Below are 25,359 nucleotides of genomic sequence, written 5' to 3'. Positions count from 1 at the left end.
CCTATTACCTGAAGGCTATTCAGATTATAAATCACAGACTCTACATTTTACCCAACAGAGATTGCAATACTACTACAGAATATAAAAATCCTTCCCAAATGTTAACATCCAAAAGAAGTTATTTATATAATAGAATCACTAAACAACAATAAAATAGTCAACTGATTAAGCAAAAGTCTCAAGTTTACCAAGGGATAAGCTAATAAATATTGCAAACTAATCTAAGAACCACACTTAATAGAAGTTAAAAGCTAAATTTATTCAGTAGTGGGTTTGTTAACATTAGTATGTACTATTTATAAATGTACTTCAGAAAAAAAGCATAGGAAGTTATAATTCACATCCAATGAAAATGTAAAAATTTCCCCGTACATGGGAAGGCAAATGAGAACTTATCAAAATTGTTAGATTTAATATTTCCTTACAACATTTCTAAACGTCAGTACTTTTAGTAAGAACCTGCTAAATGTTATTTCAAATTTAACGTTTAAATGAACATATTACTCACTTTTTAATTAGTTTTACACAGAGGGACCTCAATGAGTCTCTACTGAAGAAAATAATGGCCAGAGTAGGGTTTTTGTGAAGTACTTAAACCCAGGGGAGGAGGCAAAGAACCTGTAATTCAATATTACCCTAACTGATTTTTCAACTCTTCTCATCTATTAAGTAGGAAATAATACATGGCTCCTATACATGGATTCTGGCATGGCTGTTCAATTTATGAAAATTTTCTCAAAGGTCACGAAATTTCAACCAGGCAAAATATTCTTATGTGTTGATTAATTATATTTTTAAGTGGACTCAAATACTTACTGTGTACAGGGCTGGAATTTTCAAATACAGTTTTATGGTCTCTTTAAATACCTTCCAGGCACCAAAAGAAATTATTTAATAGCAATTCAAATACTAATTCACTTCAGTATTTTGATATGGAGATCTGAATGGTTTTCAAAATTATTTTGAAATACATTTTCAATCACAATTAAATTTTTGTTATTCTTGGTTAATCCAAAAACCTAATCAATTCAATTTCACTGTCACATCTCTTCATAAGCAAGGGTTATACCTGTCCACAGAACGGCCTGGCCCCACTCCAAGTTCTGGACGAGCACTAGGTAAGAGGTAAGACAATCTGTCCATCACTGAGGACGCCACAGGTAAGGCAGCAACATTTTGATTTATTTTCTTGAGTTCATTCACAATGGCACTGGCAACGGACTTCAACACATGATGAGGAAGATGAAATGTAACTGTGGCCCACTGAAATAAAATGGGAGTGTAAGCAAAAGAGAATGCATTCAACAGTTTAAACCAAAACCATAACTTATACATTATAAAACAAAGAACTATTCATCAGTCTCATGTCAGTGTACTCCATTAACTCATAATTTAAAGCAGAAACTTGCAATGATAGAAAAAAATGAAATCTCAATTAGAAAAAGACAGCTTAGAACCCGATGGTAGCACATCTTCTTACGTATGCATCAACAATTTAGAACTACAAAAATCACCTGTTGTTTTTCATATTCCTCCAGCCCATTTACAATGTTAAGCACATACTAGGCACTCAAACATATCCATTCATAAGAATATACTTGTATAGTGTATCACTACTGAGCATATGAGGATTTACTTCAGTTTAGCAGACTCTTAGGTATTTGTTGTTGTCAGCGTAATTTGGCAAAATAACTAAAGACATGGATCTGGTAGTTACACAGAATTGGATTCCAAGACCATCTTATCCCTGCTCACCTATGGTTCCACTGTGTCTTAAACATTCTAGACAGCGCACTAAATTATTACTTATCTAACTAGAAAAACCTGTGGACAGAGACATGACTTTAATTACTAAAGAGAGAGACAGAGAGACAGAAATTGAAAGCCTCTGACTTTGTTTATAGAACCCATTCATAGTCCAGAGCCTCCTGCCTGAATCTCCTGAGAAAGGATATAATACTGCCTCACTTCACTGTAAAGCACACTCCAAACCCGCAAAAGTACATGTAGACAGACATTCTCCATAGTCACTGTCTATGAGAAAATAGAAAATATTGTGATTATTCAGGTACTACAAAGCAGTGGTGGGCGCCTGGGTGGCTTAGTCAGTTAAGCGTCCGACTTTCGCTTAGGTCATGATCTCACGGTTCGTGGGTTCGAGCCCCGCGTTGGGCTCTGTGCTGACTGCCAGCTCAAAGCCTGGAGCCTACTTCAGAGTCTGTATCTCCCTCTCTCTCTGACCCTCCCCTGCTCACACTGTCTCTCTCTCTCTCTCTCTCCTAAAAATAAATAAAAATATTAAAAAAAAAAAAAAAAAAAAAAAGCAGTGGCACTGAACTGATGTAAAACATCACTGTGGTCCACTACTGAAAGTGGGGATTTGTGGTGGTCAAGTGATTAACAGTTTTTTCCCCAAAGCTGTCTCAGTGAGCTCTGTGGATCCCCACATCTGTCTCGTAGTTATCTGTCCAGTTACCAAATGCATAATTGGAAGAGATAAAAAACAGACAACTAGAAAATTTTTCACATTGTTTCTCTATTCCTCTCTAAAAACTAGCAAAGGAAGAAAGGCCAAGGGGAAGCACCTAGAACTTCCATTCCTCTAGAAAGCTACTAAACCAGAACAATACCACATTCTTGAGGAAATTGCTCAGATTAATACCACTATAAGAAACCTGGAAGGTACAGGGGAATTCAAACTATCTCACCTTCATTTAACTTTATTTTCATTTATCTCACCTTTATTAACTGGCCTGTTTGGCCTATGTAAAATGTAAATGGAGCTGAAAGGAAAACTGTGGATTATAAACTATCAGGTGACTTCAACTGCAGCTGCTGTTCCAGATGAGGTATGTTTACTGCAGCAAGTCAACAAATCCCTTGATATCTGGTAGGTGGATACAGTTTGGTGAAATCCTCTTTATACCAATTTTTAAGGACCATCCAAAAGTAGACTGCTTTTATATGGCAGTAACAACCTAGCTTCAGTCTTACCCTGGGACTGTATCTCATGCTCTTTACCATATCGAGTCTGCAGAAATCTTGATACACGTAATATCCTGCAGACCATCACAATGGTCTGTCTACCACATCATGCTGTAACACACTATGGCACCATGCTGATTGGTCCTAATGAGGTGAAAGCAGCAAGGAACTTACATGCCTTACTTATTAAGACATAAGAAAGCCAGAGAGGATCAATAACGCCCAGAAAAACTCAAAAGTCCTATAGCCTCTGTGAAGTTTCTGGAGGTCCAGTGGTCTGAGCATGTCAGAATATTTCCTCCAAGGCGAAAGATACGTTCCTTCAACTTACAGAAGCAAATACTGAAAAAGAGGCACAATGCTCAGTAGGCCTAACTGGATTCTGGATCCAATAGTCAGCATATTTGAGTGTGCTCCTCTATCTCAATTTTCAAAGAATACATGAGGCACAAAACAATAAGCTCTGCAGCAGGTCCCGGCTGAACCACGAGGTATTCAGTGAGCATGTTCACTGACAGAAGAAGTGTGTGCAGCAAGTAAAGATCCTGAAAGGCCTATCTGGCACGCTGCACTGGGACAACCACCAGCACAAATGTTAGGGTAAAGACAGACCCTCTCCTGTAAATAACTTCTTGTGAGAACAGTTTCTGGTTTCCCAGTCCTGACAGAAATTAACACCAATCCATGAAATATGTCTGTGCAATCAGAGCTGCCCAACACAAACTAGATGTTATCTGACACACCAAACCATAATACTGGGCACAAAAGACAAGTTTCCTTCATTAGGTGATTTCTAAATCAGTCTTGAGAAAGTCCAAAAGGCCAGTTTTGGACGAACTGAATAAGCAAGTAACTGAGACTTCTTCAACACCTACTCTTGTTATAATCTAGTCTTATCCAGCATTGTTGGCTTCACAGAGAACTTATGAGTTAATTGTGGAAGAAAAACCTTGGCTCTGATTTACAGATGGTTCTACACATCCGTACCACTCTAAAGTGATGGCTCCAACACTACAACCCCAATCAAGACAGTAGTGAAGGCAAATCTTCCCAGTGGGTGGAGCTTCAACCAGTATACTGGCTGTTCTTTTTGTCTGGATTGAGTACTGCCCATAAGTGAAGATCCTTACTGATTAACGGACAGTAGCTAATGTTTTGGCTGGATGGTCAGGCATTTGGAAACATCAGGATTGCAGCCATGGGTAAAGGTTTACGGACAAACCTCTTAAAATAAACATAGAATGTGAAAATATTTATGAAATACACAAATCTCATTAAAAAATCTATTCCTGAGGATATGGACAAATTATATACATTGTATTAATGTCATTTACCCTCTCTCCATAGCCATTCCAATGCTTGCTCAATGGACCTGTATGCAAAGTGCCATGCCAATAGACATGGAGAGTATGTACAGGTACAACATAAACTTCCCCACACCAAGACTAACTAGGCGACAGTGGTTACTCATTGTCTAATCTACCAACAGCAGATACTAAAGCTGAGCTACCAATATACACCATTTTCCAGGGGGAATAGCCAGCTCTCTGATTACAGGTAGATTATATTGGATTTCTTGAGCCATGGATTAGGCATCAATTTGTATTCACTATAATAAATATGTTTTCTAGATAGGCCCGTACGTGTTATGCCCAAAATGCTGCTGCTATAATATGAAACCACTACCTGTGGACTAAGAGAATGGCTTATGCACTATCATAGTATTCTGCACAACTTTGCTTTTGACCAAGAAAGAACACAGCGATGGCTCTTGCCCATGAAACTGACTAGTATATCATCCAGAAGGAGCTGGTCTGACAAAAATAGTGTAGTACCCTACCAAAGTCTCATTTTCGGTACTAACTGTAAGAGGGGTTCTACCTTACAGGATAATAACACAACAAAACAAAACAAAAAACCACCTTACAGTTTCTCCCAATAGGGTTGCTATTTATATTTAATATCCCATTCAAAGAATTTTTTCTAGCTTTAAGCTCTAGCAGTCCTACAACACAAGGGAGAGGTGGTCTACCAGGAGTACAATGGCTGCGTTGAATTATGTGCTCAGATGCTACCCAGCAATTTGGGGCTCCTCTTGTCACTGGATCATCAGGCAAAGAAGATGGTTATTCTCCTGGTTGGTATGATTAAAACTGACAAACAACAGCAAACTGGATTAATGCTAACTAACATGGGCAAGGAGAACTTAATTAGAAATAAAGAGATTCTACAGAGTGCCTCTAAGTCCTTCCATGTCTAATACTAAAAGTGAATAGACGCTTACAAAAATTGCAATAGCGCCACTGAGGATTTAGATCCTGCAAAAGTGAAGGCTTGAGTGGGTGACTCCACCATGTAAAGATATCTGCCCAGCTGAGGTGCTGAGGGCCATGCGAAGACAGAACAGGTAGTAGAGGGATGTTATAAATAAATATCAAGTGTATCCTCTTGACCATTATAGGACTAAGGGATACAGCAGCCATGAACACTTTCTTCCCTTTGTATTATACATGATGGATGGATGAATAAAGATTTCTAGATAGATCCAGACCTACAGATGCAGATAGACATGTAGACTTATTTCATGTAAGAATTTTCGGATGTGATTTAGCCTCTAGGTAGCATAGTTATGTTACTTAAACTAATGAGACCTAAAAATAACTAAATTTTAGTAATTACTATCACCCAGGGACAGATAAAGTATTTTTGCAACTTTGTGTCTCTTATTTCGGGGGTCAGGGAGAGGGAATCTTCATTTGTAAAATATAAAAGCAGGGGCGCCTGGATGGCTCAGTCGGTTGGGCGTCCAACTTCAGCTCAGGTCATGATCTCATGGTTCGTAGGTTCGAGCCCCGCATCAGGCTCTGTGCTGACAGCCAGCTCAGAGCCTGGAGCCTGTTTCGGATTCTGTGTCTCCCTCTCTCTCTGACCCTCCCCTGCTCATGCTGTCTCTCTCTCTCTGAGAAATAAATAAAACATTAAAAAATTTTTAAAAATAAAATAAAATAAAATAAAAGCATAGTATTCTTGTTGTATTAATAGTAAAGGTTCAGGTATGAACAGAAAGTGTGTATGGAGTTGGTAAGCAGTGCCAATTATGAAACTATTATCTCTCAGCTCCAAACTGATCCTTTATTTCTCTTCCCTACCGTGTTAGGGCTAGGACTCTGCCAAGTGTATTTCTTCTTTGCCAGCCCGGTTTCCTGGCTCTCAGGTTCTGACAAAAGGAACAGAGGATAGAAACTGGAAAACATGATGAAGGGGGAAAGACTTCCCCTTGCTAATACTTGTCACTACTGTCAACACTGCTTTAGCACAGGACCTGGTGGCAGCAGTTGATTTGTACAGTCTTTAGCATTTTGTTCTGTTTTCTCAGCATTCTCAGAACCAGTCTCACAGAGCTCCTCAGAGGCAGTAACACCAACCAAGCTGTACCTCTCTTCAGAGATCTGTGTCTCAGCTCCACAAGCTCCAATCCCCAAGCTCCTGAGGCACCAACTGGGCAGCAGCTCCTCCTGTGAAGTCCAGACCCCAGACCCATAGGGCTTATTCTCTCAGTCTGTACTTGCTGACAACCCTCACTTCTTGTTCCTCCAGACCAAGGTGATGGCTGCTTCCTGTAGTTACTATCTGCTTGTTTACTCAGTTTCCTCTTCACTTTTTCAGTTCTCAAACACACATTAAAATCAATTCCTTACGATACATTCTCTCTGTTGGAATGCAGAGTATGGTTTCTATTTTACTAAATAAAATATCTCATCAATGGAATAAAAATTAGTAATATCATGGTAAGTCTCTATTAAAAATTATCAGGAGGGGCACATGGTTGAGCGTCCGACTTCAGCTGAGGTCATGATCTCACCGTTCATGGGTTCCAGCCCCACATCATGCTCTGTGCTGACAGCTCAGAGCCTGGAGCCTCCCTCAGATTCTGTGTCTCCCCCTCTCTATGCCCGTCCCATGCTTATACTCTGTCTCTGTTTCTCAATAAAAAATAAATGTTATGGGGTGCCTGGGTGGCTCAGTCGGATAAGCATTCAACTTCAGCTCAGGTCATGATCTCACGGTCTGTGAGTTCAAGTTCCATGTTCCATGCTAGACTGCATCCGATTCTGTGTTTCCCTCTCTCTCTCTCTCTCTCTCTCTCTCTGCTCCTCCCCTGCTCTCGGTCTGTCTCTCGAAAATAAATATTAAAAAATAAAATAAAAGTTTAAAAAATTTTTTAATTAACAGGAAGGATACAGTTGATCTGAGGATTAATATCAAAGATACTCAAGACAAATTCTTAAATTTAAAAAAGCAGGATACATGCTACAGTCTGAATGTGTGTTCCCCTGCACAAATTCATCTGTTGAAATCCTAACCCCCAAAGGTGATGGTATTAGTACTGGTAAGGCCTTTGGGAGATACTTAGGTCATGAGAATACAGCCCTCATGAATGGGATTAACGCCTTTATAAAAGAGACTCCAGAAGGATCTCCTGACCTTTCCAGAATGTAGGACACAGTGAGAAGGAGCCAAGTATGCACCAGGAAGAAGGACTTCACCAGAAGGCAACCAAGTTGGCACCTTGATCTTGGTCTTCCCTGCCTTCAGAACTATGGGCAATAAATTTCTGTTGTGTATATAAGCTACCCAGTCAGTGGTATCGTTACGCAGCCCCAAGAGATGACAGTACCTCACAACATTTTTGTATAGTTACAACTGTACTTGAGAAAAAAGGTATTTATAAGTGCAAAAATTATTTTTAGGAAAATGGTTTTAACCTTCTACCTTACAGTCTCTGGTACAGAAATTTTATATGCATCACACTTAGACAAAAAATAAAAATCAGTAAAATGTATCCAAGGATTTAATTCAAAGCACCATCTCACACACACATCCTAGCCACGCCACCCCTAAAGTATTTCAACAAAAACCCAAACAGTCCCATTTTCAAATACATACTCCATTTCTCACGGAAGCTCATCACCTGACAAGGAACTCTCTTTCAGCCTCTCAACCAACAGAACCACTAAGCACAGAAGCTTTAGGAACAAAGCAAAAAGTTCCTGTAACCTGAAGTTAAACTTCAGTAAAAATAGTTTCAACTTTGAGGTGACTTATAAACACATTTTTTCTCTAAAGGAGAGGAAAAATCTAGTACCGGAATATTTCCAAGGGGAGGTGGAGAGTGAGGGAAAGACAGAGAAAGGCAAAAGTATGGAGGTGTGATATAATCCCAAACAAGGTAATTTTGTTTTAACCTCTTACCTTAGCAACTTTGTGGTTTGCTGCAGTCTCATGGGATGTATTTTTTAAACCATCTTTGAGCTGTGTGATGAACAAATCATAACCTTCCGTACTAGAAATATCTACCTTTTCTAAACATGCTGATAAGAGCTGTTGTGCCTAAATTAAAAAAAAAGATGAATGCAGAAAATTAAACACAACAAAAAATGTTACACTCAGATCCTTATTCAAATATTTCAATTTGTAATGACTCTAACAAGTACTATACTAAAGTTTACTGCTTTTTTACTTTTTTAAATGAACTTAATCATATATTGATTTGAAGGGTTATTACAAAATTAAATGAGATAAAACAATGTATTCAGTGTACTATCAAAGAATAAAGTTTCAATACATGGAGTTATTATAAACCAAAGAAAGATTTTAAAAAATTGGACAAACTGACACCATGATCAAAAACGAAAGGCAGGGGCGCCTGAATGGTTCAGTCAGGTAAGCACCAACTTCAGTTCAGGTCATCATCTCACAGTTCGTGAGTTCAAGCCCTGCAACAGGCTCTCTGCTGCTAGTGCCGAGCCCATTTCAGATCCTCTGTCTCCCTCTCTCCCTGCCCACCTGTCTCTCTCTCAAATAAACATTTCAAAATAAAATGAAAGGTAAAGTTTTACAAGGGATAAATGTAAAATCTTTCAGTGAATTTTAAATATTCAAACTAAGCAAAGCCCTCTTAGGGTTTTGCTAAGTCAGCAGATAGTATAAAAGAGCCCTCTGTATTGTTACCACATATTCAAAATGAAGTACCTTAACAGAAATGCATTGTTAACATATGGAGAAGAATACATCCACACTGATATAACCAAACCTCGGACCCAATACGTCAGTGAAGACGGTGACAAACTAATGTGGTGCAGTAAAAGATGCCTGGAATGGGGGAAGGTCTACAAACAAAATTATGTGAACAACAGAGTTGTAATAATTTAGGTAAATGGAGAGAAATCAGCAAGTAGATGTTAAAGGTCAACAAGGTGGAGGAGAAGGTAAACGTCAGGTAAATGCCTAACATTTCAGTCAGTAGAGAATGAAAAATACTGACTTGAGAGTCTATTTCATTATAAATATTCCAACATTTTATTGTAATTCTGTAGTTCTTTTTAAACTTGAACAGTTTGATACCATCTTTCATTGTAGAATATATTTCCTTTATTAAGATATCTGCCTTAAAGCATCATCTAGTATACATTCCTCAAATTAAGGTGAAAAAATGTTCAATACAACTAAAACTAATTCTCTGCCCAAAAATTTAATTTATTTATTTATTTTAAGTTTATTGTGAGAGAGAGCAAGCAGGGAAGAGGGAGAGAGAGGGAAAGAAAGATAATCCCAAACAGGCTCCACACTTTCAGCACAGAGCCCGACGCGGGGCTCAAACTCACAAATGATGAGATCATGACCCAAGCAAATCCCAAACCGGACGTTTATCCAATTTGAGCCACCCAACTGCCCCATTTATCCAAAAATTTTAGACAAGACCCCAGATCCAGATATTCTGATGACAAAAAGAGGGCTACTCTCTTTTTAGAACTCAGATTTCCAGCAACATACTCTCAATATTAGCATATAATAGATAACTGTGATGTGACACTGAGTATGAAATCTAAGTTGATATATATTGGTATCTTTTTTTTTTTTTTTAATAGCCTTCCAAAAAGAGAACGAAAACTTTTACACTGCAATTTATTTTTACACACTGACACTTTTCAGGTCCTAAAAATGGGAAATACGCTATCCTGGTTTTATCAACTAATCATTATCAATCCACCAAATGCAAAATAGTTCATAATTAACAACTTGGTATGAAGACAAAAATGGTACCTTACTTATTAGGGAACACAGCATTATAATCTTTTATATTCTATTTAAGATTACTTAAAATTCCAGGAACTTTGAAAAGTATACTTTTAAATTATATGAATATCAACACACACAAAATAATTTAAAGTAGAATTAAAAAATTAAGTAATGACTATGTAACACTACAGTTAATATACATACAGCTAAAATTTTAAACTGGGATTGTTAAGAGATATGATATACAGCAAAGACTACTTGTCCACTAATATTCATTCCTTCCTTTTAGCTAATGTTTTTTTTTTTTTTAGTAAATTACTACCTCTTCTTTCCCAGTCTTCTCAGCTTGATGTGACCATGTGACTAAATTCTGGCCAATGGGATGAGCGTAAAAAGATCTTTGAGAGTTTATGAAAGAGATCAGGAAGGAAGGAAGGAGATAGGGAAAGTGGAAGGGAAGGAGAGAAGTGAGAAACAAAGGGAGAGAGGAAGGGAGGGGTCACACCAGTGTGTGTGCTCCCCTGGCCTTTTGCCCTTCCTTTCGCTATGACTGGGAAATACTAATGGGACTGGGAACAGCTGTCTTGGACTCATGAGATGAAAGCTAAGTGTTGAGGGAAGTAAAGTTAGCCCTCCCCTATTGCTGAAAAAAAAAACAATATTGCCTAAGTCACTGTATCTGGGGATCTCTACTACAGTTTAACCTGTACAGTTTACACTTAAATACCACTTCAATAAACATCAATTAATTATATAGACGGATTAAGCAAACTTGTGATTTGTAAGTCAATTATTCTATATGTACAAGAAGGGGTACATATATAATGTTGTCAAAGGACAACCTAATTTCATTTAACAACTAATAGGTGTGAAACTATATTAAGTAGAAAAGTTTACTGATACTTATTTCAACTTACCTCTGTGACAGGTAATTCAAGCTGAACCACATCATCCTGCTTTGAAACTGGAGTTTGCAGAGCAGTGTCTAACAACAAGATTCCATTAAGGTCCTTCCTACACCCTACTGCATAATCATCCACAAATATAACTTTATCCACCGCAGATATATACTGACATTTCACCTGTCCACCTGGTTTAGCTGTCAAAAGAACAAAAATTCAACACTTACTATTTAAAGACCAAGAGTCTATTAAAAATAAATATTTACATGGAAGCTAAATACAGTATTTAATCCTAGCATGAAAAAAATTGCTCTAAAAGACATTATTAGAACAACTGATAAACTTGTAATATGTACTACAGCTCAGACAAAAATATCAATGTGAAATTATCAGAACTTGACAACTATAGACCCATTATAAAAAGAGAATATAATTGTTCTTAAAAATTAACAAGGGCTCCTGGCTGGCTCAGTTGGAAGAGCAGGAGACTCTTTACCTCAGGGTCATGAGTTCAAGCCCCATGTTGGGTATAGAGATTAGTTAAATAAATGGAAAGGAAAGGAAAAGGAAGAGGAAGAGGAAGAGGAAGAGGAAAATGAAAAGGAAAGGAAAGGAAAAGAAAGGAAGGAAGAAACCTAGAAATAGTAAAGGATAAAAGGACATGATATGTGCAACCTATTCTCAACAGAGCAAAAGTATGTATATATATATATGTGTGGAAATGATAAATGCGGTGAAGTATTTAAAATTAAAATTGGTAGAACTGGGTAAAGTGTACAGGAAAGTTCTTTGTACTATACTATTTCATGAAGTGTTCAGATCAAATATTTTTAAAATTCAGTATTTGTCATTTTTTGCAAAATTAAATAAGCATGAACAGTTTCTAGGTAATTACCATGAAAGTTTTTGAGGGCTTTTATATCTGAGATAAAATTATGAATAACTATAACCTAGGTTAATAGAACTAGTAAAACCTCTAGTTCAATTCCCAATGAGAAAACAGTCAACTACTGTTGAAGATCAATGTTCTCTGAAGTTTCTGCTGAGTCAGTGTCAGAAGGGTATTTTAATGGAGAAAGTCAGTGAATAAACAACTCATAAAATTTCTCAGACTAAGAGTGAAATTTCAAGAAGTCTTAGAAAAGACAGGGACAGATGGGCACAAATCTTTGAATATAATAAAAAAACTTTTTAAACATAACATCAGTTTCTACACTTAAATCTTTAGACTTATTAGGTGAGTAATTTAAGTGTTTCTGCTACAAATTTCTGTAAAAAGGACTTTAAAGAATGATCAATTGTGAAATTTTATTCCATCAGAGAAGATACTTACCTGTGGGCAAGTAATCCTGCTACCAGTATATCTCATCCTAACCCCACCCCACACCCGCCCCCACAACTCTACAGAACATCCCAGGAACTAGTGCTGCTACTGCCTAATGATACAAAAGCAGAAAAATAGAAATAAATCAGGGTCCTAGTCTTCAATCTCCAGAACTATAAGGCATGTTATGACCAATGAATATTGAGTTGACATACTTAATCCCAGATTATTATAGCTCTTCTGAACTCCCGACAGACTGCTTGGAGGCATTACAAAACTGATTAGGAGCTAATTCATTACTTAAATAAAACAAAACAAAAATCTATATACTTCAGTCTCAGAAGCAGCGGTTTGAAATACATGTTAGCATACAGGATAATAATTTCTGTAGTATAATAAAATAGGAATATGTATCTAGCGCTTCTGATATCTAGGTAAAACCATAAGAAATACAAATTATAGAAACTCAGAGTAAAATTATGTAAGAACTTGCAAAGATCATTTCAAACCTCTAAAACCCATTAACTGTATTTTTTAAAACTATTCTTTTTTTATAGCAATTTTAGTTTCTAGCAAAGGCAGGTACTTAGATTTCCCTCATTTGCCCTGCCCTCACACATAACTATAAAAAATTTTAAAACAAACTGCAAATTCTGCTTTATTGTCTTAGAGGTTTGTAGTTAAGTACAATTTATAAAAATTATACTTTTGTTAAAATTTTCCCAGAGAGGTATAAAATGTGCGTAAGACTATACCAGAGTTTCCAAATGGGTTTCCACACAACCGAAAAGAATACCATACTGGAGAGTCATCACCAGATCTTAGCTGAAAAAAAAGTCAACACTGTGTTTTGAACTTCTTATACTATACAATACTAGCACTCAGTCACACACAGTGACTAAGCAGTCTTTCTGGCAAGTTCTTCAGGGCAGTACAACAGCATGCAACAGGACCATGTTCATTCAGAGGAGTTGGCTCCCAGGTTCTGACCTTAGTTAGGGAAGGCCATCCATGACTGAAGGCTGTATGGACAGGGGCAAGAACATCAGGGGTTATCAGCCATACTCCCCTGAAGGATCTCCTAGCTTGCATATCTCATCTGAATTACATCTGTAAAACTGCTACCTCCAAATAAGATCAGTCTGAGGTTCCACATAGACATGAACTTTGAGGGAAGATTACTGAACCCACTAAAGACCCTTTTCTCTCAATCTTTTACTCAACCTGAAGACTTTATTTTTGAGAGGAAGAGCTTTGTTAGTGTCGTCTGACAGCATGTTCAAGATGAGACTTACTCATCTGCCCCTAAAAAGTCTTAGATGGGGCGCATGGCTGGCTCAGTCAGGAAAGCATGCAACTCTTGATCTTGGGGTTCTGTGTTCAAGCCCGACATCAGGATTGCTGCTATCAGCATGGAGACTGCTTCGGGTCTACTGTCCCCTTCTCTCTGCCCCTCCCTGACTTGTGCTCTCTCAAAAATAAACAGTTTAAAAAATTTTTAACAAAATCTTTTTTTTTAAGTCTTAGATTTCTGTGAAAGAAAAATATCTTGCAATGAAGAAAGAATATTTTGTGGAGCTTTTCAACTTCTTACATGTTTGAACAAGTCTTTTATTGAGCAAGCAATAAGACAAAGGATAGAAATTCTTTAATTTCAGTTAAAAATAAAATCCATGTATGTTTAAATCTGACCCAGAATTGAGCAACTGTACAAAAGCAACAACAACAAAACAACAAGGACAGGTTTCACAGTGAGGGAAATTCAACACATATTTTTAGTTATAACAATTTTAAGCACAGATAGGTCATAAAATAGATGAAGAAACCAAGAAACCTATACCTGAGCTTGACTCTGTCACTCAATAAGAAAACATGTTTTCAGAGTCCTGTAGAATATTATGTCTTGAGTTACACTTTTTTTTAATGTTTTTTATTTATTTCTGAGAGAGAGAGACAGCATGAGCAGAGGAGGGTCAGAGAGGGAGACACAGAACCCAAAGACAGGTGACAGGCTCTGAGCTGTCAGCACAGAGCCCGACGCAGGGCTAGAACCCACAAACTGTGAGATCATGACCTGAGCCGAAGTTGGATGCCTAACCGACTGAGCCACCCAGGCGCCCCTTGAGTTACACTTTTATTCACGTTACTCTGGTTAATGATTTTAGTGGCATTACTACTCAACACTCAATATATTTTAATGTTACCAATAATATTGATAAACTTACAACAATTCGTAAATTGTATCTCCCAAGACTACCTTTAAAAAACGTAAATTCGGGGGCACCTGCGTGGCCCAGTGGGTTAAGCATCCAACTTCAGCTCAGGTCATGATCTCACAGTTGGTGAATTCAAGCCCCATATCAGGGTCTCTGCTGTAAGCACAGAGCCCACATGGGATCCTCTGTCTCCCTCTCTCTCTCCTCTCTCTCTCAAAATAAATAAACATTTTTAAAAACTTAAATCCCATTTTTGCATAAATCATCTATTTATTTCATTTGCCCTATGAGTTTAAAATATGTGAAAATAAATTACTCAAAGAAAAACAGGCTATGCTTATCTGTTTCTTATGTCTTCAAGAAAAATTGGCTAAAAGGTCATTTTTGGGTTTTATTTATTTTTTATTTGAGAGAGAAAGAGCAGGGAAGAGGGGCAGAAGGAGAGAGGGAGAGAGAGAAAAAGAGAGAGACAGAGACAGAAAGACAGAGAGTCTTAAGCAGGCTCCACACTCCACATGGAGCCCAATGCTGGGCTCAACCTCACAAACCTGGGATCATGACCTGGATCAAAATCAAAAGTAGGACGCTCAAGTGACTGACCCACACAGGCAACCCCATTTCTGGTTTCCAAAAAAGAAAAGGAAAAAACGCTGACACATACCCCATATCACATACTGCATCTTTTTAGAACTCTGTACAGAAATTACTTGTAAAATGACTTTTAAGCCTAAGTTAAAAAAAAATTCAAGTAGGAAATTTTAAAACAGGAAAAATTATGGGGCGCCTGGGTGGCTTAGTCGGTTAGGCGTCCGACTTTCGCTTAGGTCATGATCTCGCGGTTCGTGGGTTCTAGCCCCGCGTCGGGCTCTGTGCTGACTGCCAGCTCAGAGCCTGGAGCCTGTTTCAGAGTCTGTGACTCCCTCTCTCTCTGACCCTCCCCTGCTCACGCTGTCTCTCTCTCTCTCTCCTAGAAATAAATAAAACATTAAAAATAAATACATAAATAAATAAATAAATAAATAAATAAATAAATAAATAAAAAATAAAACAGGAAAAATTCAAATTCCTCCATCTATACCAGAGATCAGTAAACTTTTTGTGGCAAGGGTGAGATTAGTAACTATTTTAGGGTTCACAAGACATATGGTCTCCCTCACAATTATTCACCTCTGCCCCGTAGTGCAAAACCAGCCATAGCCAACATGTAAATAAATGGGTACAGATGTATTCCAGTAATTTACAAAATTAGGAAATAGCCTGAGAACTATAAGGGGTTGCAGACCTCTGAAATTGACACTAATGCCTCACATTAGTGTGGATGATATTCTTTCTGGGCAGGGGAAACTTCACAAAAAAAACCAGTTTAACTTCACAGCCAGACACAATAAACTGCTGAAAACTAAGAAAAGTCTTGAAGGCAACCAGAGAAAAAGGACATGTTGTTTACATGGAAATAATAATACATTTATCATTAAAAACCATAGGGTTTATTAGGAAGCGAATCATTTTTTAAATACAAGGGAAAAGAAATTCCACAGCAATAAAAATATCCATCAAGAATAAAGGTGAAATTACAAAAAAAAGAAAAAAGGCGAAACATATTCTTCAGTGAAGTAATACTAAAAAGAAATTTTGTCAGCAAAGCTACTCAAAAAGAACTGTAAAAGAAGTTCATCAAACTGAAGAAAAACCATTTCAGAAGAAAACTTAAGAGTACCAGAAATGAGGGAATACCAACAGAAATGGTAACTATTAGGGCACCTAAGTGACTCGGTCAGTTAAGCATCTGACTCTTGATTTTGGCTCAAGTCATAATCTCACGGTTCATGAGATCAAGCCCCATGTTAGGCTCTGCACTCATAGCACAGAGATACTATCTCTCCCTCTCTCTCTGCCCCTTCCACTCACTCCAGGTGTCTGTCTTTCTGCTTTTCTCTCTCTCTCTTAAAATAAATAAACTTAAAAAGGAAAATAGAAATGGTAAATATCTGGGTAAATATAACCAGCAGTTTTTTGTCTCGGTTCTTTAAAGTATTTTTTTTTTTTTTCAGAGAGAGAGAACAAGAAAGCAGGGGAGAAGCAGAGAGAGAAGGAGACACAGAATCCAAAGCAGGCTCCAGGTTCCAAGCTGTCAGCACGGAGTCCAATGCGGAGCTCGAACCTACAAACCCTGAGATCATAACCTGAGCCAAAGCCAGACGCTTAACCAAAAAACCACTTAGGTGAGTCCAACTCAGAGCCTGGAGCCGGCTCCATGGTAAAAAGGTTGCTACATTCTGCTTAAAGTGGTAAAGTGCTGATTCCAGATTGTGAAAAGCATATATATTGTAATCCCTTAACTACAAAAATATATACAAATAATTACAGTAAAAACAAGTAAACAAAAAACAATAGATGGTTAAAACAAAATAATTAAAAATATCAAATAATCCCGAGTGCCTGGCTGGCTCAGTCAATGGAGCACGTTAATTCCTGACCAAGGAGTTAAAGTTCAAGCCCCTTGCATGGTGGGCATCGAGACAGAGGGGAGGGGAGGGGAAAGAAACAGAGGAAAAAGGAGGAAGTAAATAATAAGACAGAGTATCTAATTCAAAATATCAACAATTACATTGAATACAAATGACCTATATATGCCAATTAAATTACAGATTGTCAGAATGAATTGAAAAACACATATCCAATCCAATTTTCTTTGTTTTGTTTTTTACATTGGCTTCACGCCCAGCGCAGAGCACACTGCAGGGCTTGAACTCACATCCCTGAGATCAAGACTCAGATGCTTAACTGAATGAGCCACCCAGGCACTCTCACAATTCAATTCTATGAAGTCTATAAGAAACTTTTACCCTTCTAAAAAAGGGTAAAAGTAAGGGATACCTCACTGGCTCAGTCAGTAGTATGTGACTGCTTAAGATTCTCTCTCTCGCACTCCCTCACTCTCCCTCCTTCTCTCTAAAAAATTTTTTAAAAAAACTAGAAAAAGAAAAGATAAACACACAATAAGCAAAAAAAAAAAAAAGGTAATGACAGGAAATCAATGAAAATAAAAAATAGAAAAAATCAACACAAAAAGTGTTCTTTGAAAAGATGAATTAGCAAAGCTATAAGCAAAGTTGTCAAAAAAAGACACAAATTACCAATAATATCAAGAATTAAAGAGAAAATACACTATAGATCCTGCAGAACATTAACAGATAGAAAGGAGAATAAGTGATTTAGAAGACATCATTATAGAAAAACAAGAAGCTGACCAAAAAAAAGAACATTAACAGATAATAAGAAAATACTATAAACACTATGCACATAAATTTCACAACTTAGGTTGTCAAAATAAATAAATCTGAAAAGTTAGACTGTCAAAATAAATAAACTTGATAACTACAAATTTAAAATAACTGGGGAATAATAAAGACCGATTGACACATATAAATTTGAAAATACTGATGAAATATATCAATTCCTTGAAACCACAAACTACCAAAACATCCCAAATGAAACAGATAATCTGAATTAAGAAAATTGAATTCATAGTTAAAAATCTTCCAGACAAATCTCCAGGCTTACTGATTTCACTGCAGAATTATACTAAACATTTAAGTAAGAGGTAACACCAATTCTACATAATCCTCCTCCAAGAAACAGAAGAAGGAATACTTCCAAACTCATTTTTTGGAGACCAGCATTAACCTGATGCCAAATGTAGAAAAAGCACAAAAACTACATACCATAATCCGTCATGTATTTTGATACAAAAATCCTTAACAAAATAAAAGCAAATGGAATGTAGCAAATATAAAAATAATAATATGCCAGGACCAGAGTTATCCAAGGAATACAAAACTGGTTCAATATTCAAAAATCAATCAATATAGCCATCACAGTAATAGCTTAAAGAAGTAAAACTGCATCAAGTCAGTAGATACACTTGGCAAAATACAGCATCTTTTTATGATTAAAAAAAAACCTCAGGAAATTAGAAATGAAAGGGAATTTGCTCAACCTGGTGAAGGACAGCTACAAAAATCCTACCATTATCAACATACTTAATGATAAAACACTGAATACATTCCCCCTAAGATGAGTAACAAGGCAAGGATGCACACTCTCACCATTCCTACTTAGCATCATATTGGAAGATCTAGCCATTGCAATAAGAAACGAGAAGATTAAAAGCCATACAGATTAAAAAGTAACAAATGAAACTATCCCTATTCACAGACAACATGATTAACCTAGACAGTAAATCTAAAACCGAAAACAAAACTCCTAGGGACACCTAGGTAACTCAGTCAGTTAGTCCAACTCTTGATTTCGGCTCCGGTCACGGTCACGATCTCCCAATCTTGAGATTGAGCCCTGAGGTCAGGGTCTGCAGTGAGCATGGAGCTTGCTTAGGTCTCGGTCTCTCTCTCTCTCTCTCTCTCTCTCGCTCGCTCGCTCTCCCTCCCTCCCTCCCTCTCTGTGCCTCTCATTCACTTGCATGTTTTCTCTCTTTCTCTCTTTCAAATTAATAAATTAATTAAAAACTTCTAGACCTACAGTCAAACATCTGACTTCAACTTCAGTCATGATCTCACAGTTCGTGGCTTTGAGCCCTGCATCGAGCTATGTGCTGACAGCTTAGAGCCTGGTGCCTGCTTCAGATTCTGTGTCTCCCTCTCTCTCTGTCCCTCCCTCCCTGTCTCTATCTCTAAAAAATAATAAATAATAAATAAAATAAATTAAAAAAATTTTAAAGCTCCTAGAGCTAATAAATGAGTTTAGCAAAGTTACAGTAAACAAAATCAATACACAAAAACCAATCAATTGTATTTCTATATACTAGCAATGATCAATCAGATGCTGAAATTTACAAAACACTAACAGTTTACAATAGCTTTAAAATCATAAAATAGGGGCGCCTGGGTGATTCAGTTGGTTAAGCATCTGACTCTTGATTTTGCTCCCTCTCTCTCAAAATAAACAAGCAAACAAAATACAGTACCACAAGAAAGTGTGGTAGTGGCAAATGGATAGACATATAGATCTATGGAACAAGAGAGAATCCAGACAGACCCACATAAACATGGCTAATTGAATTTTTTAATTATTTTTAGTTGTGGTAAATTAACATAAAACTTGGCATCTTAACCTTTTTTTAATGTTTGTGTTTGAGAGAGAGAGACAGACAGACACATAGACATAGTGAGAGCAGGGAGAGGCAGACCCAGAATCTGAAGCAGGCTCCAGGCTCTGAGCTGTCAGCAGTGAGCAGGATGCAGGGCTTGAACTCACAAACTGTGAGATCATTACCAGAGCTGAAGTCGGATGCTTAACCAACTGAGCTACCCAGGTGCCCCATCATTTTAACCATTTTTAAGTATACAGCTGAATGGCATTAAGAACATTCACCCTGTTGTGCAACCACACCACCATTCATCCACAGAACTCTTCTCATCTTGCAAAACTTAAGCTCCATAACCATTAGACACTAACTCCTCCTTCTTACCTCCATACCCCCAGGGCTCAGCAATCACTATTCTACTCTCTGTCTCTAAGAAACTGACTGCTCTAAGTACCACATATTAGTGGAGTCACACGGTATCTGTCCTTTTGTGACTGGCTTATTTCAATAAGCATAATGTCTTCAGTTCATCCATGCTGCATGCAGTATATGTCAAAATTTCCTTCCTTTCTAAAAAGGCTAATATTCCATTGTATATACACCATATTCTGTTTATCCATACATCCATCAATGGACACTTGGGTAGCTTCTATTTTTTGACTATTGGGAATAATGCTGCTATGAATATGATGTACAAATATTTCTTCAAAACTCTGCTTTCAATTCTTTTGGATGTGGAACTGTGAGATCATAATTTTATTTTCAATTGAGGAACCACTATATTGTTTTCCATAACAGCTGCACTATTTTATATTCCCACCAAGAGTGTACAACAAGGGTTCCAATTCTCCATGTCCTCACCAACACTTATTATTATTTTTATAAGAGTTATCTTAATGGGTGGGAAGTAGTATTGTCTTGTGGTTTTAATTTACATTTCCCAAAACATCAGTGATAATAAATATCTGTGTGTGCTTATTGACCCTTTGTATTTCTTCTCTGGAGAAATATCTTCAAATATTTTGCTCATTCTTTAATCAGCCTGTTTGTTTTTTGTAGTTGTTGAGATGTCAAAGTTTTCTATACATTCTGGATATTTTCTATATGTACCTGGATATGTGACTTGCAAATATTTTCTCATGTTCTGTGATTTGATAGGGTCCTTCCTGCACAAAACTTTTTCTTGATAGGGTTCTTCATGCACAAAAAATTTTCATTTTAATGAAGTACAACTTGTCTATTTTTTCTTTGGTTGCCTGTGCCTTTGATATCTTATACCCAAAATCACTCCCAGATCTAAGATCATGAAGCTTCCCTCTCTGTATTATTCTAAGAGCTTTATAGTTATCAATGTTACTTTTAAGGGTCCAACTTCATTCTTTTGCCTGTGGTATCCACGTTTTCTCAGCACCATTTCTTGAAGAGATTGTTCTTTTCCCCACTGAATGGTGCTGGCCTTTTTGTTGAAAATCAGTTACCACATATGAGAGGGCTTATTTCTGTGATCACTATTCCATCAGTCTTTATATCTGTCTATGCCAGTACCACACTGTTTTGACTACTGTAAAACTAGTAAATTCTGAAATCAGGAAATGTGAGTCCTCAACTTTGTTCTTCTATTTCAAGAATGCTTTAGCTATTTTGGAGTCCCTTGAGATTTCACGTAAGTTTTATGATGGGCTTTTCTATTTCTGTAAAAAAAATCTTTGGGATTTTGATGGAAATTGCAATGAATCTGTAAATCATTTTGGGTAGCATTGACTTTTTAACTATATACAGACAAAATCAAGCACTTATAAGGATGCAAAATAGTGGAACTCATACATTTTTAATGGGAATGCATAATAGCACAGTCACACTAGTTTGGGTATTTCTTATATGATTAAACATACACTTACCAAGTGGTCTGGTAATCCCACTTCTACATATTTACCCTAGAGACCTAAAATCTTACATTCACACAAAAACCTGTACTCAAATGTAAAGAGCTCTATCCATAATCACCAAAAGCTGAAAACATCCAAACATCCTTCAATGACTGATTGACTAAACAAATGGTGACACATTCATACAACGAAATACTGTTTAGCTATAAAAAGAAATTAACTATACAGAGTGCCTGGGTGGCTCAGTAAGTTCAGCATCTGGCTTCGGCCTAGGTCATGATCTCACATTTTGAAGGTTCGAGCCACACGTCAGGCTCTGTGCTGACAGCTCAAGACCTTGGAGCCTGCTGCAGATTTGGTCTCCCTCTCTCTCTGCCCCTCCCCAGCAATCACTCTGTCTCTCTCAAAAATAAATAAACATTAAAAATTTTTTAAGAAAAGGAAGAAATGAACTATTGATACATGTAACAGCTCTAAGTGCAAAAAGTCAGAATCAAAAGTTTACACAGGTATACCTGGAGCCTGACTAGGATAATCTCTCTCCTGCTGCCCCCTTTACTTGAACTCTCACTCTCTCTAAAAAAATTAAAAAAAAAAACAACTGTAAATGTTTAAAAAAAAGAAAAAGGTTATATACTGTAGGATTCCGTTTCTAGGACATTCTAGACAAGACAAAACTAACAGTATCGAAAATGTGATTGCCAAAAGTTGGAGGGGCTGGGAGAGGCAGGAAGGTAGGCTATAAAGGAGATAGCAGAGGTGTTGAAACTGTTCTGTATCCTAACTGTAGTGGTAGTTACATACATTCATTGCTAGTACACACACACACAAAAAAAATGTGTACTATTTTATTGAGAAGTATTAAATAAAATTTATTTTAGGGGCACCTGGGTGGTTCAGTCAGGTATGCCTCCAACTTCAGCTCAGGTCATGATCTTGTGAGTTCGAGCCCTGCATCAGGCTCTATGCTGACAGGTAAGGGCCTGAAGCCTGTTTCAGATTCTGTGTCTCCCTCTCTCTCTGCCCCTTCCCTGCTCATGCTCTTTCTCTCTCAAAAATAAATAAGCATTTAAAAAAATTTAATAAGGGGCGCCTGGGTGGCTTAGCCAGTTAAGCGTCCGACTTTCGCTTAGGTCATGATCTCGCGGTTCATGGGTTCGAGCCCCGCATCGGGCTCTGTGCTGTGCTCACACGAACTGTGAGATCAAGACCTGAGCCGAAGTTGGCCGCTCAACCTACTGGCCCACCCAGGCACCCCAAAACTGTTTTTTAAAATCAGTTAATTCTAATACCCACTTCAAGAAATACTCAATTACTTATCAATGCACTATCCATTTGTATCCCTACTAAACTTGCAAAAATATTATCAAAAATACATTATCTTTGCAAACTGATAGGACACGCTGTAAAATTCCATTTCCACAGAGATAACATCAGAATTCAGTGCTTAAAATACTCTACTATAACAGTATGTACAAACATCATTCAAAGTCAATCAAGAGGGCACAAAACCAGTGTTCTTACAAAGCTTTTAAAATGTAATTAAAGTAACCAAAAATAAAATCACTTAACAAGACTTGTTAGTACACTGTATTATTCAAAGACAAAGTGAGTATTCCTGTAAGACAAAACTTGGTGCAAAGCAAAGAAAATTTGGTAAAGTTCAGTGGCCAGCCCATGTAAAGAGTAACAAATGGATAAAACACTATGCAGGGATAGTATTATTTCAGGCAAGAGAACCAACATCTGCCTGAGCATGAAAGAGGGTCTCCAAAAGAGACAGACTTATTGGAATTAAAGTTCCAAGTTCTGGGGCGCCTGGCTGGCTCAGTCGGTGGAGCATGCAGCTCTTGATCTCAGGGTCCTGAGTTTGGGCCCCACACTGGGTGGAGATTACTTAAAATATAAAATCTTAAAAAAACAAAAGTTCCACTGAACCACTTATTTTACAATAATCTTAAGTATCTGACATCAGTTGACAAAGTTTTAAGAACATAGTCACCACTGAAATTTCCATGGATGGGATTCAATCTTTAAGGACCTACTCCCTGCAAGATTTTTTGGGGCCTATTTCATATATCTTATTCAACTTGGCACAGTTAAATCTTTCAACCACCCTGGGAAACCAAAGTTACATTCTTCCTTCAGGATTTTGAGCTGGCTATAATTAAGTAAAATTTGGGAGCTACCTTCCCTATCTGATGTTGCTCAAGATAACTCTAACCATCTGTATACAAATTCCTGCTGCTACACAAAGTTGCCCATGTGACAAGGAGCTCAGCTACAAATCAACACAATTCAGTAATACGGAACATGTACACTGTGAATTTCTATTTGGAACTCATATTTGAAACTACTGTTCTCTGTTGAATACAGATGGTATATGTATCTAAACTAGAGGTCACACAGCCTACATTTTAAGTCAGTCCAAGTCAAATTCCATCCAAATATGATGAAAATCTAACTAGCTGTTTTTGCATATACAGTATGCAATAGCAGGGCAACAACAAGGCAAAAGAAACTTCCCTGGATTATCTGCCCTGGTTTCTAGCCTCACTGGGATCTTTGCTCAAGGGCCACTTCATAGAGATCCTCCAGATCATAGCACAGCACAAATTTATCCATCACCATCTCATAATTTCTTACAGCACTTATCACCACTTGATAGTGTGTATGTATGTGTGTGTGTGTGCATGAATGTTTAATACACCTCTCCCTACTAAACCATTAGCTCTAGTAAAGCAAAGACTTAATTAACTAGTGTATCACCAGTGCTTGACACACAATAAATGTCTTTGAATAATAAATCATTTTCTATAGTTTCAAAGAACTTTTTAATAGATTAAAACTAAACGATAATGTGACAAAATACATTAGTCTCACAGCTCTTTTTGTTTTGGCTTGTTAATACAACATGAAACAAAGACAGTTCAGGCATGAAACTAGTTGACCTGGTACAGATAACCCCAGCCATCTATGCCCTTCATGTCCCTATTTTTCCCTATCTTACTCCTGGCTGAAGTATGAGGAGGTCACTGTCTTTGGCTCTAGTGACACTTTGGTGAACAAGTATCAGAGCATTTAGCTGGTTCAAAATCCAACCGAATCTGAATTACACCAGAAAAGGACAAAATAGAAAGCAGCAGAAGGGCGCCTGGATGGCTTAATGTGTTAGGCATCTGACTTCAGCTCAGGTCATGATCTCATGGTTCATGAGTTCAAGCCCTGCACTGGGCTCTGTGCTGACAGCTCAGACACTGAAGCCTGCTTCAGATTCTGTGTCTCCTTCTCTCTCTGCCCCTCCCCTGCTCACGCTCTGCTTCCCTCTCTCAAAAATAAATAAACATTACCAAAATTTTTTTTAAAAAAGAAAGCAGCAGAAATTTGGTTCTTTATATGTCCCTGCTGCTTTAGGCATATTGCATTATATATTCACTAATTACTATTTAAAACACAATGGGGTAGGTTTTATTAGCAGACTAACTTATGAGGTTTTTCTTACCCAAAAAATTAAGGCTAAATAGAACACTACTCAATTCAAGATAATATTCAAGTGAAACTTGTCTCTCATTTATCCCAGGCTTATCATGAAGTTTGAACCTCTAAACCTACCTGCACGTTAGAATCACCTGGTATGCTGTTAAAAAAAAAAGAAGAAGAAGAAGAAGAAGAAATGCCTGGCCTCCACTCCAGACCACTTAAGTCAGAACACTGGCACCCAAGCAGAATTCTTTAAGTTTCCCTGATGATTCTAATGAACAGCCAAGGCTGAGAACCAAGGCCCTATCCCATCTCCCCAATCTTCTCTCCTACTTCATAAATGAAAGTAAAAGTACAGAAACAAATCATGAAGATTTAAATT

The 25,359-nt window shown here is 37.4% G+C and overlaps 1 protein-coding gene across 4 annotated transcripts in view; it reads right to left on the bottom strand.

Annotated features, from left to right (window-relative positions):
* BIRC6 (baculoviral IAP repeat containing 6) overlaps positions 1–25,359 on the bottom strand; it is a 223,608-nt gene that overhangs the window by 189,508 nt on the left and 8,741 nt on the right. For all 4 annotated transcript variants that reach the window (XR_005531445.1, XM_039250287.1, XM_039250288.1 and 1 more), the window contains exons 2-4: positions 10,983–11,164; positions 8,239–8,376; positions 1,070–1,263 (exon numbers count right to left, since the gene is read on the bottom strand). Coding sequence is in view for 3 of the 4 variants with exons in the window: in XM_039250287.1 (XP_039106218.1) it covers positions 1,070–1,263; positions 8,239–8,376; positions 10,983–11,164 (514 nt within the window). In the remaining variant the exon portion in view is untranslated. The remainder of the gene's footprint in view (positions 1–1,069; positions 1,264–8,238; positions 8,377–10,982; positions 11,165–25,359) is intronic.

This window comes from Hyaena hyaena, unplaced genomic scaffold, assembly GCF_003009895.1.
Source record: "Hyaena hyaena isolate Hyena2069 unplaced genomic scaffold, ASM300989v1 scaffold_362, whole genome shotgun sequence".
NCBI classification, from domain to species: domain Eukaryota; kingdom Metazoa; phylum Chordata; class Mammalia; order Carnivora; family Hyaenidae; genus Hyaena; species Hyaena hyaena.
This window is presented reverse-complemented; position numbering and strand designations above follow the sequence as displayed.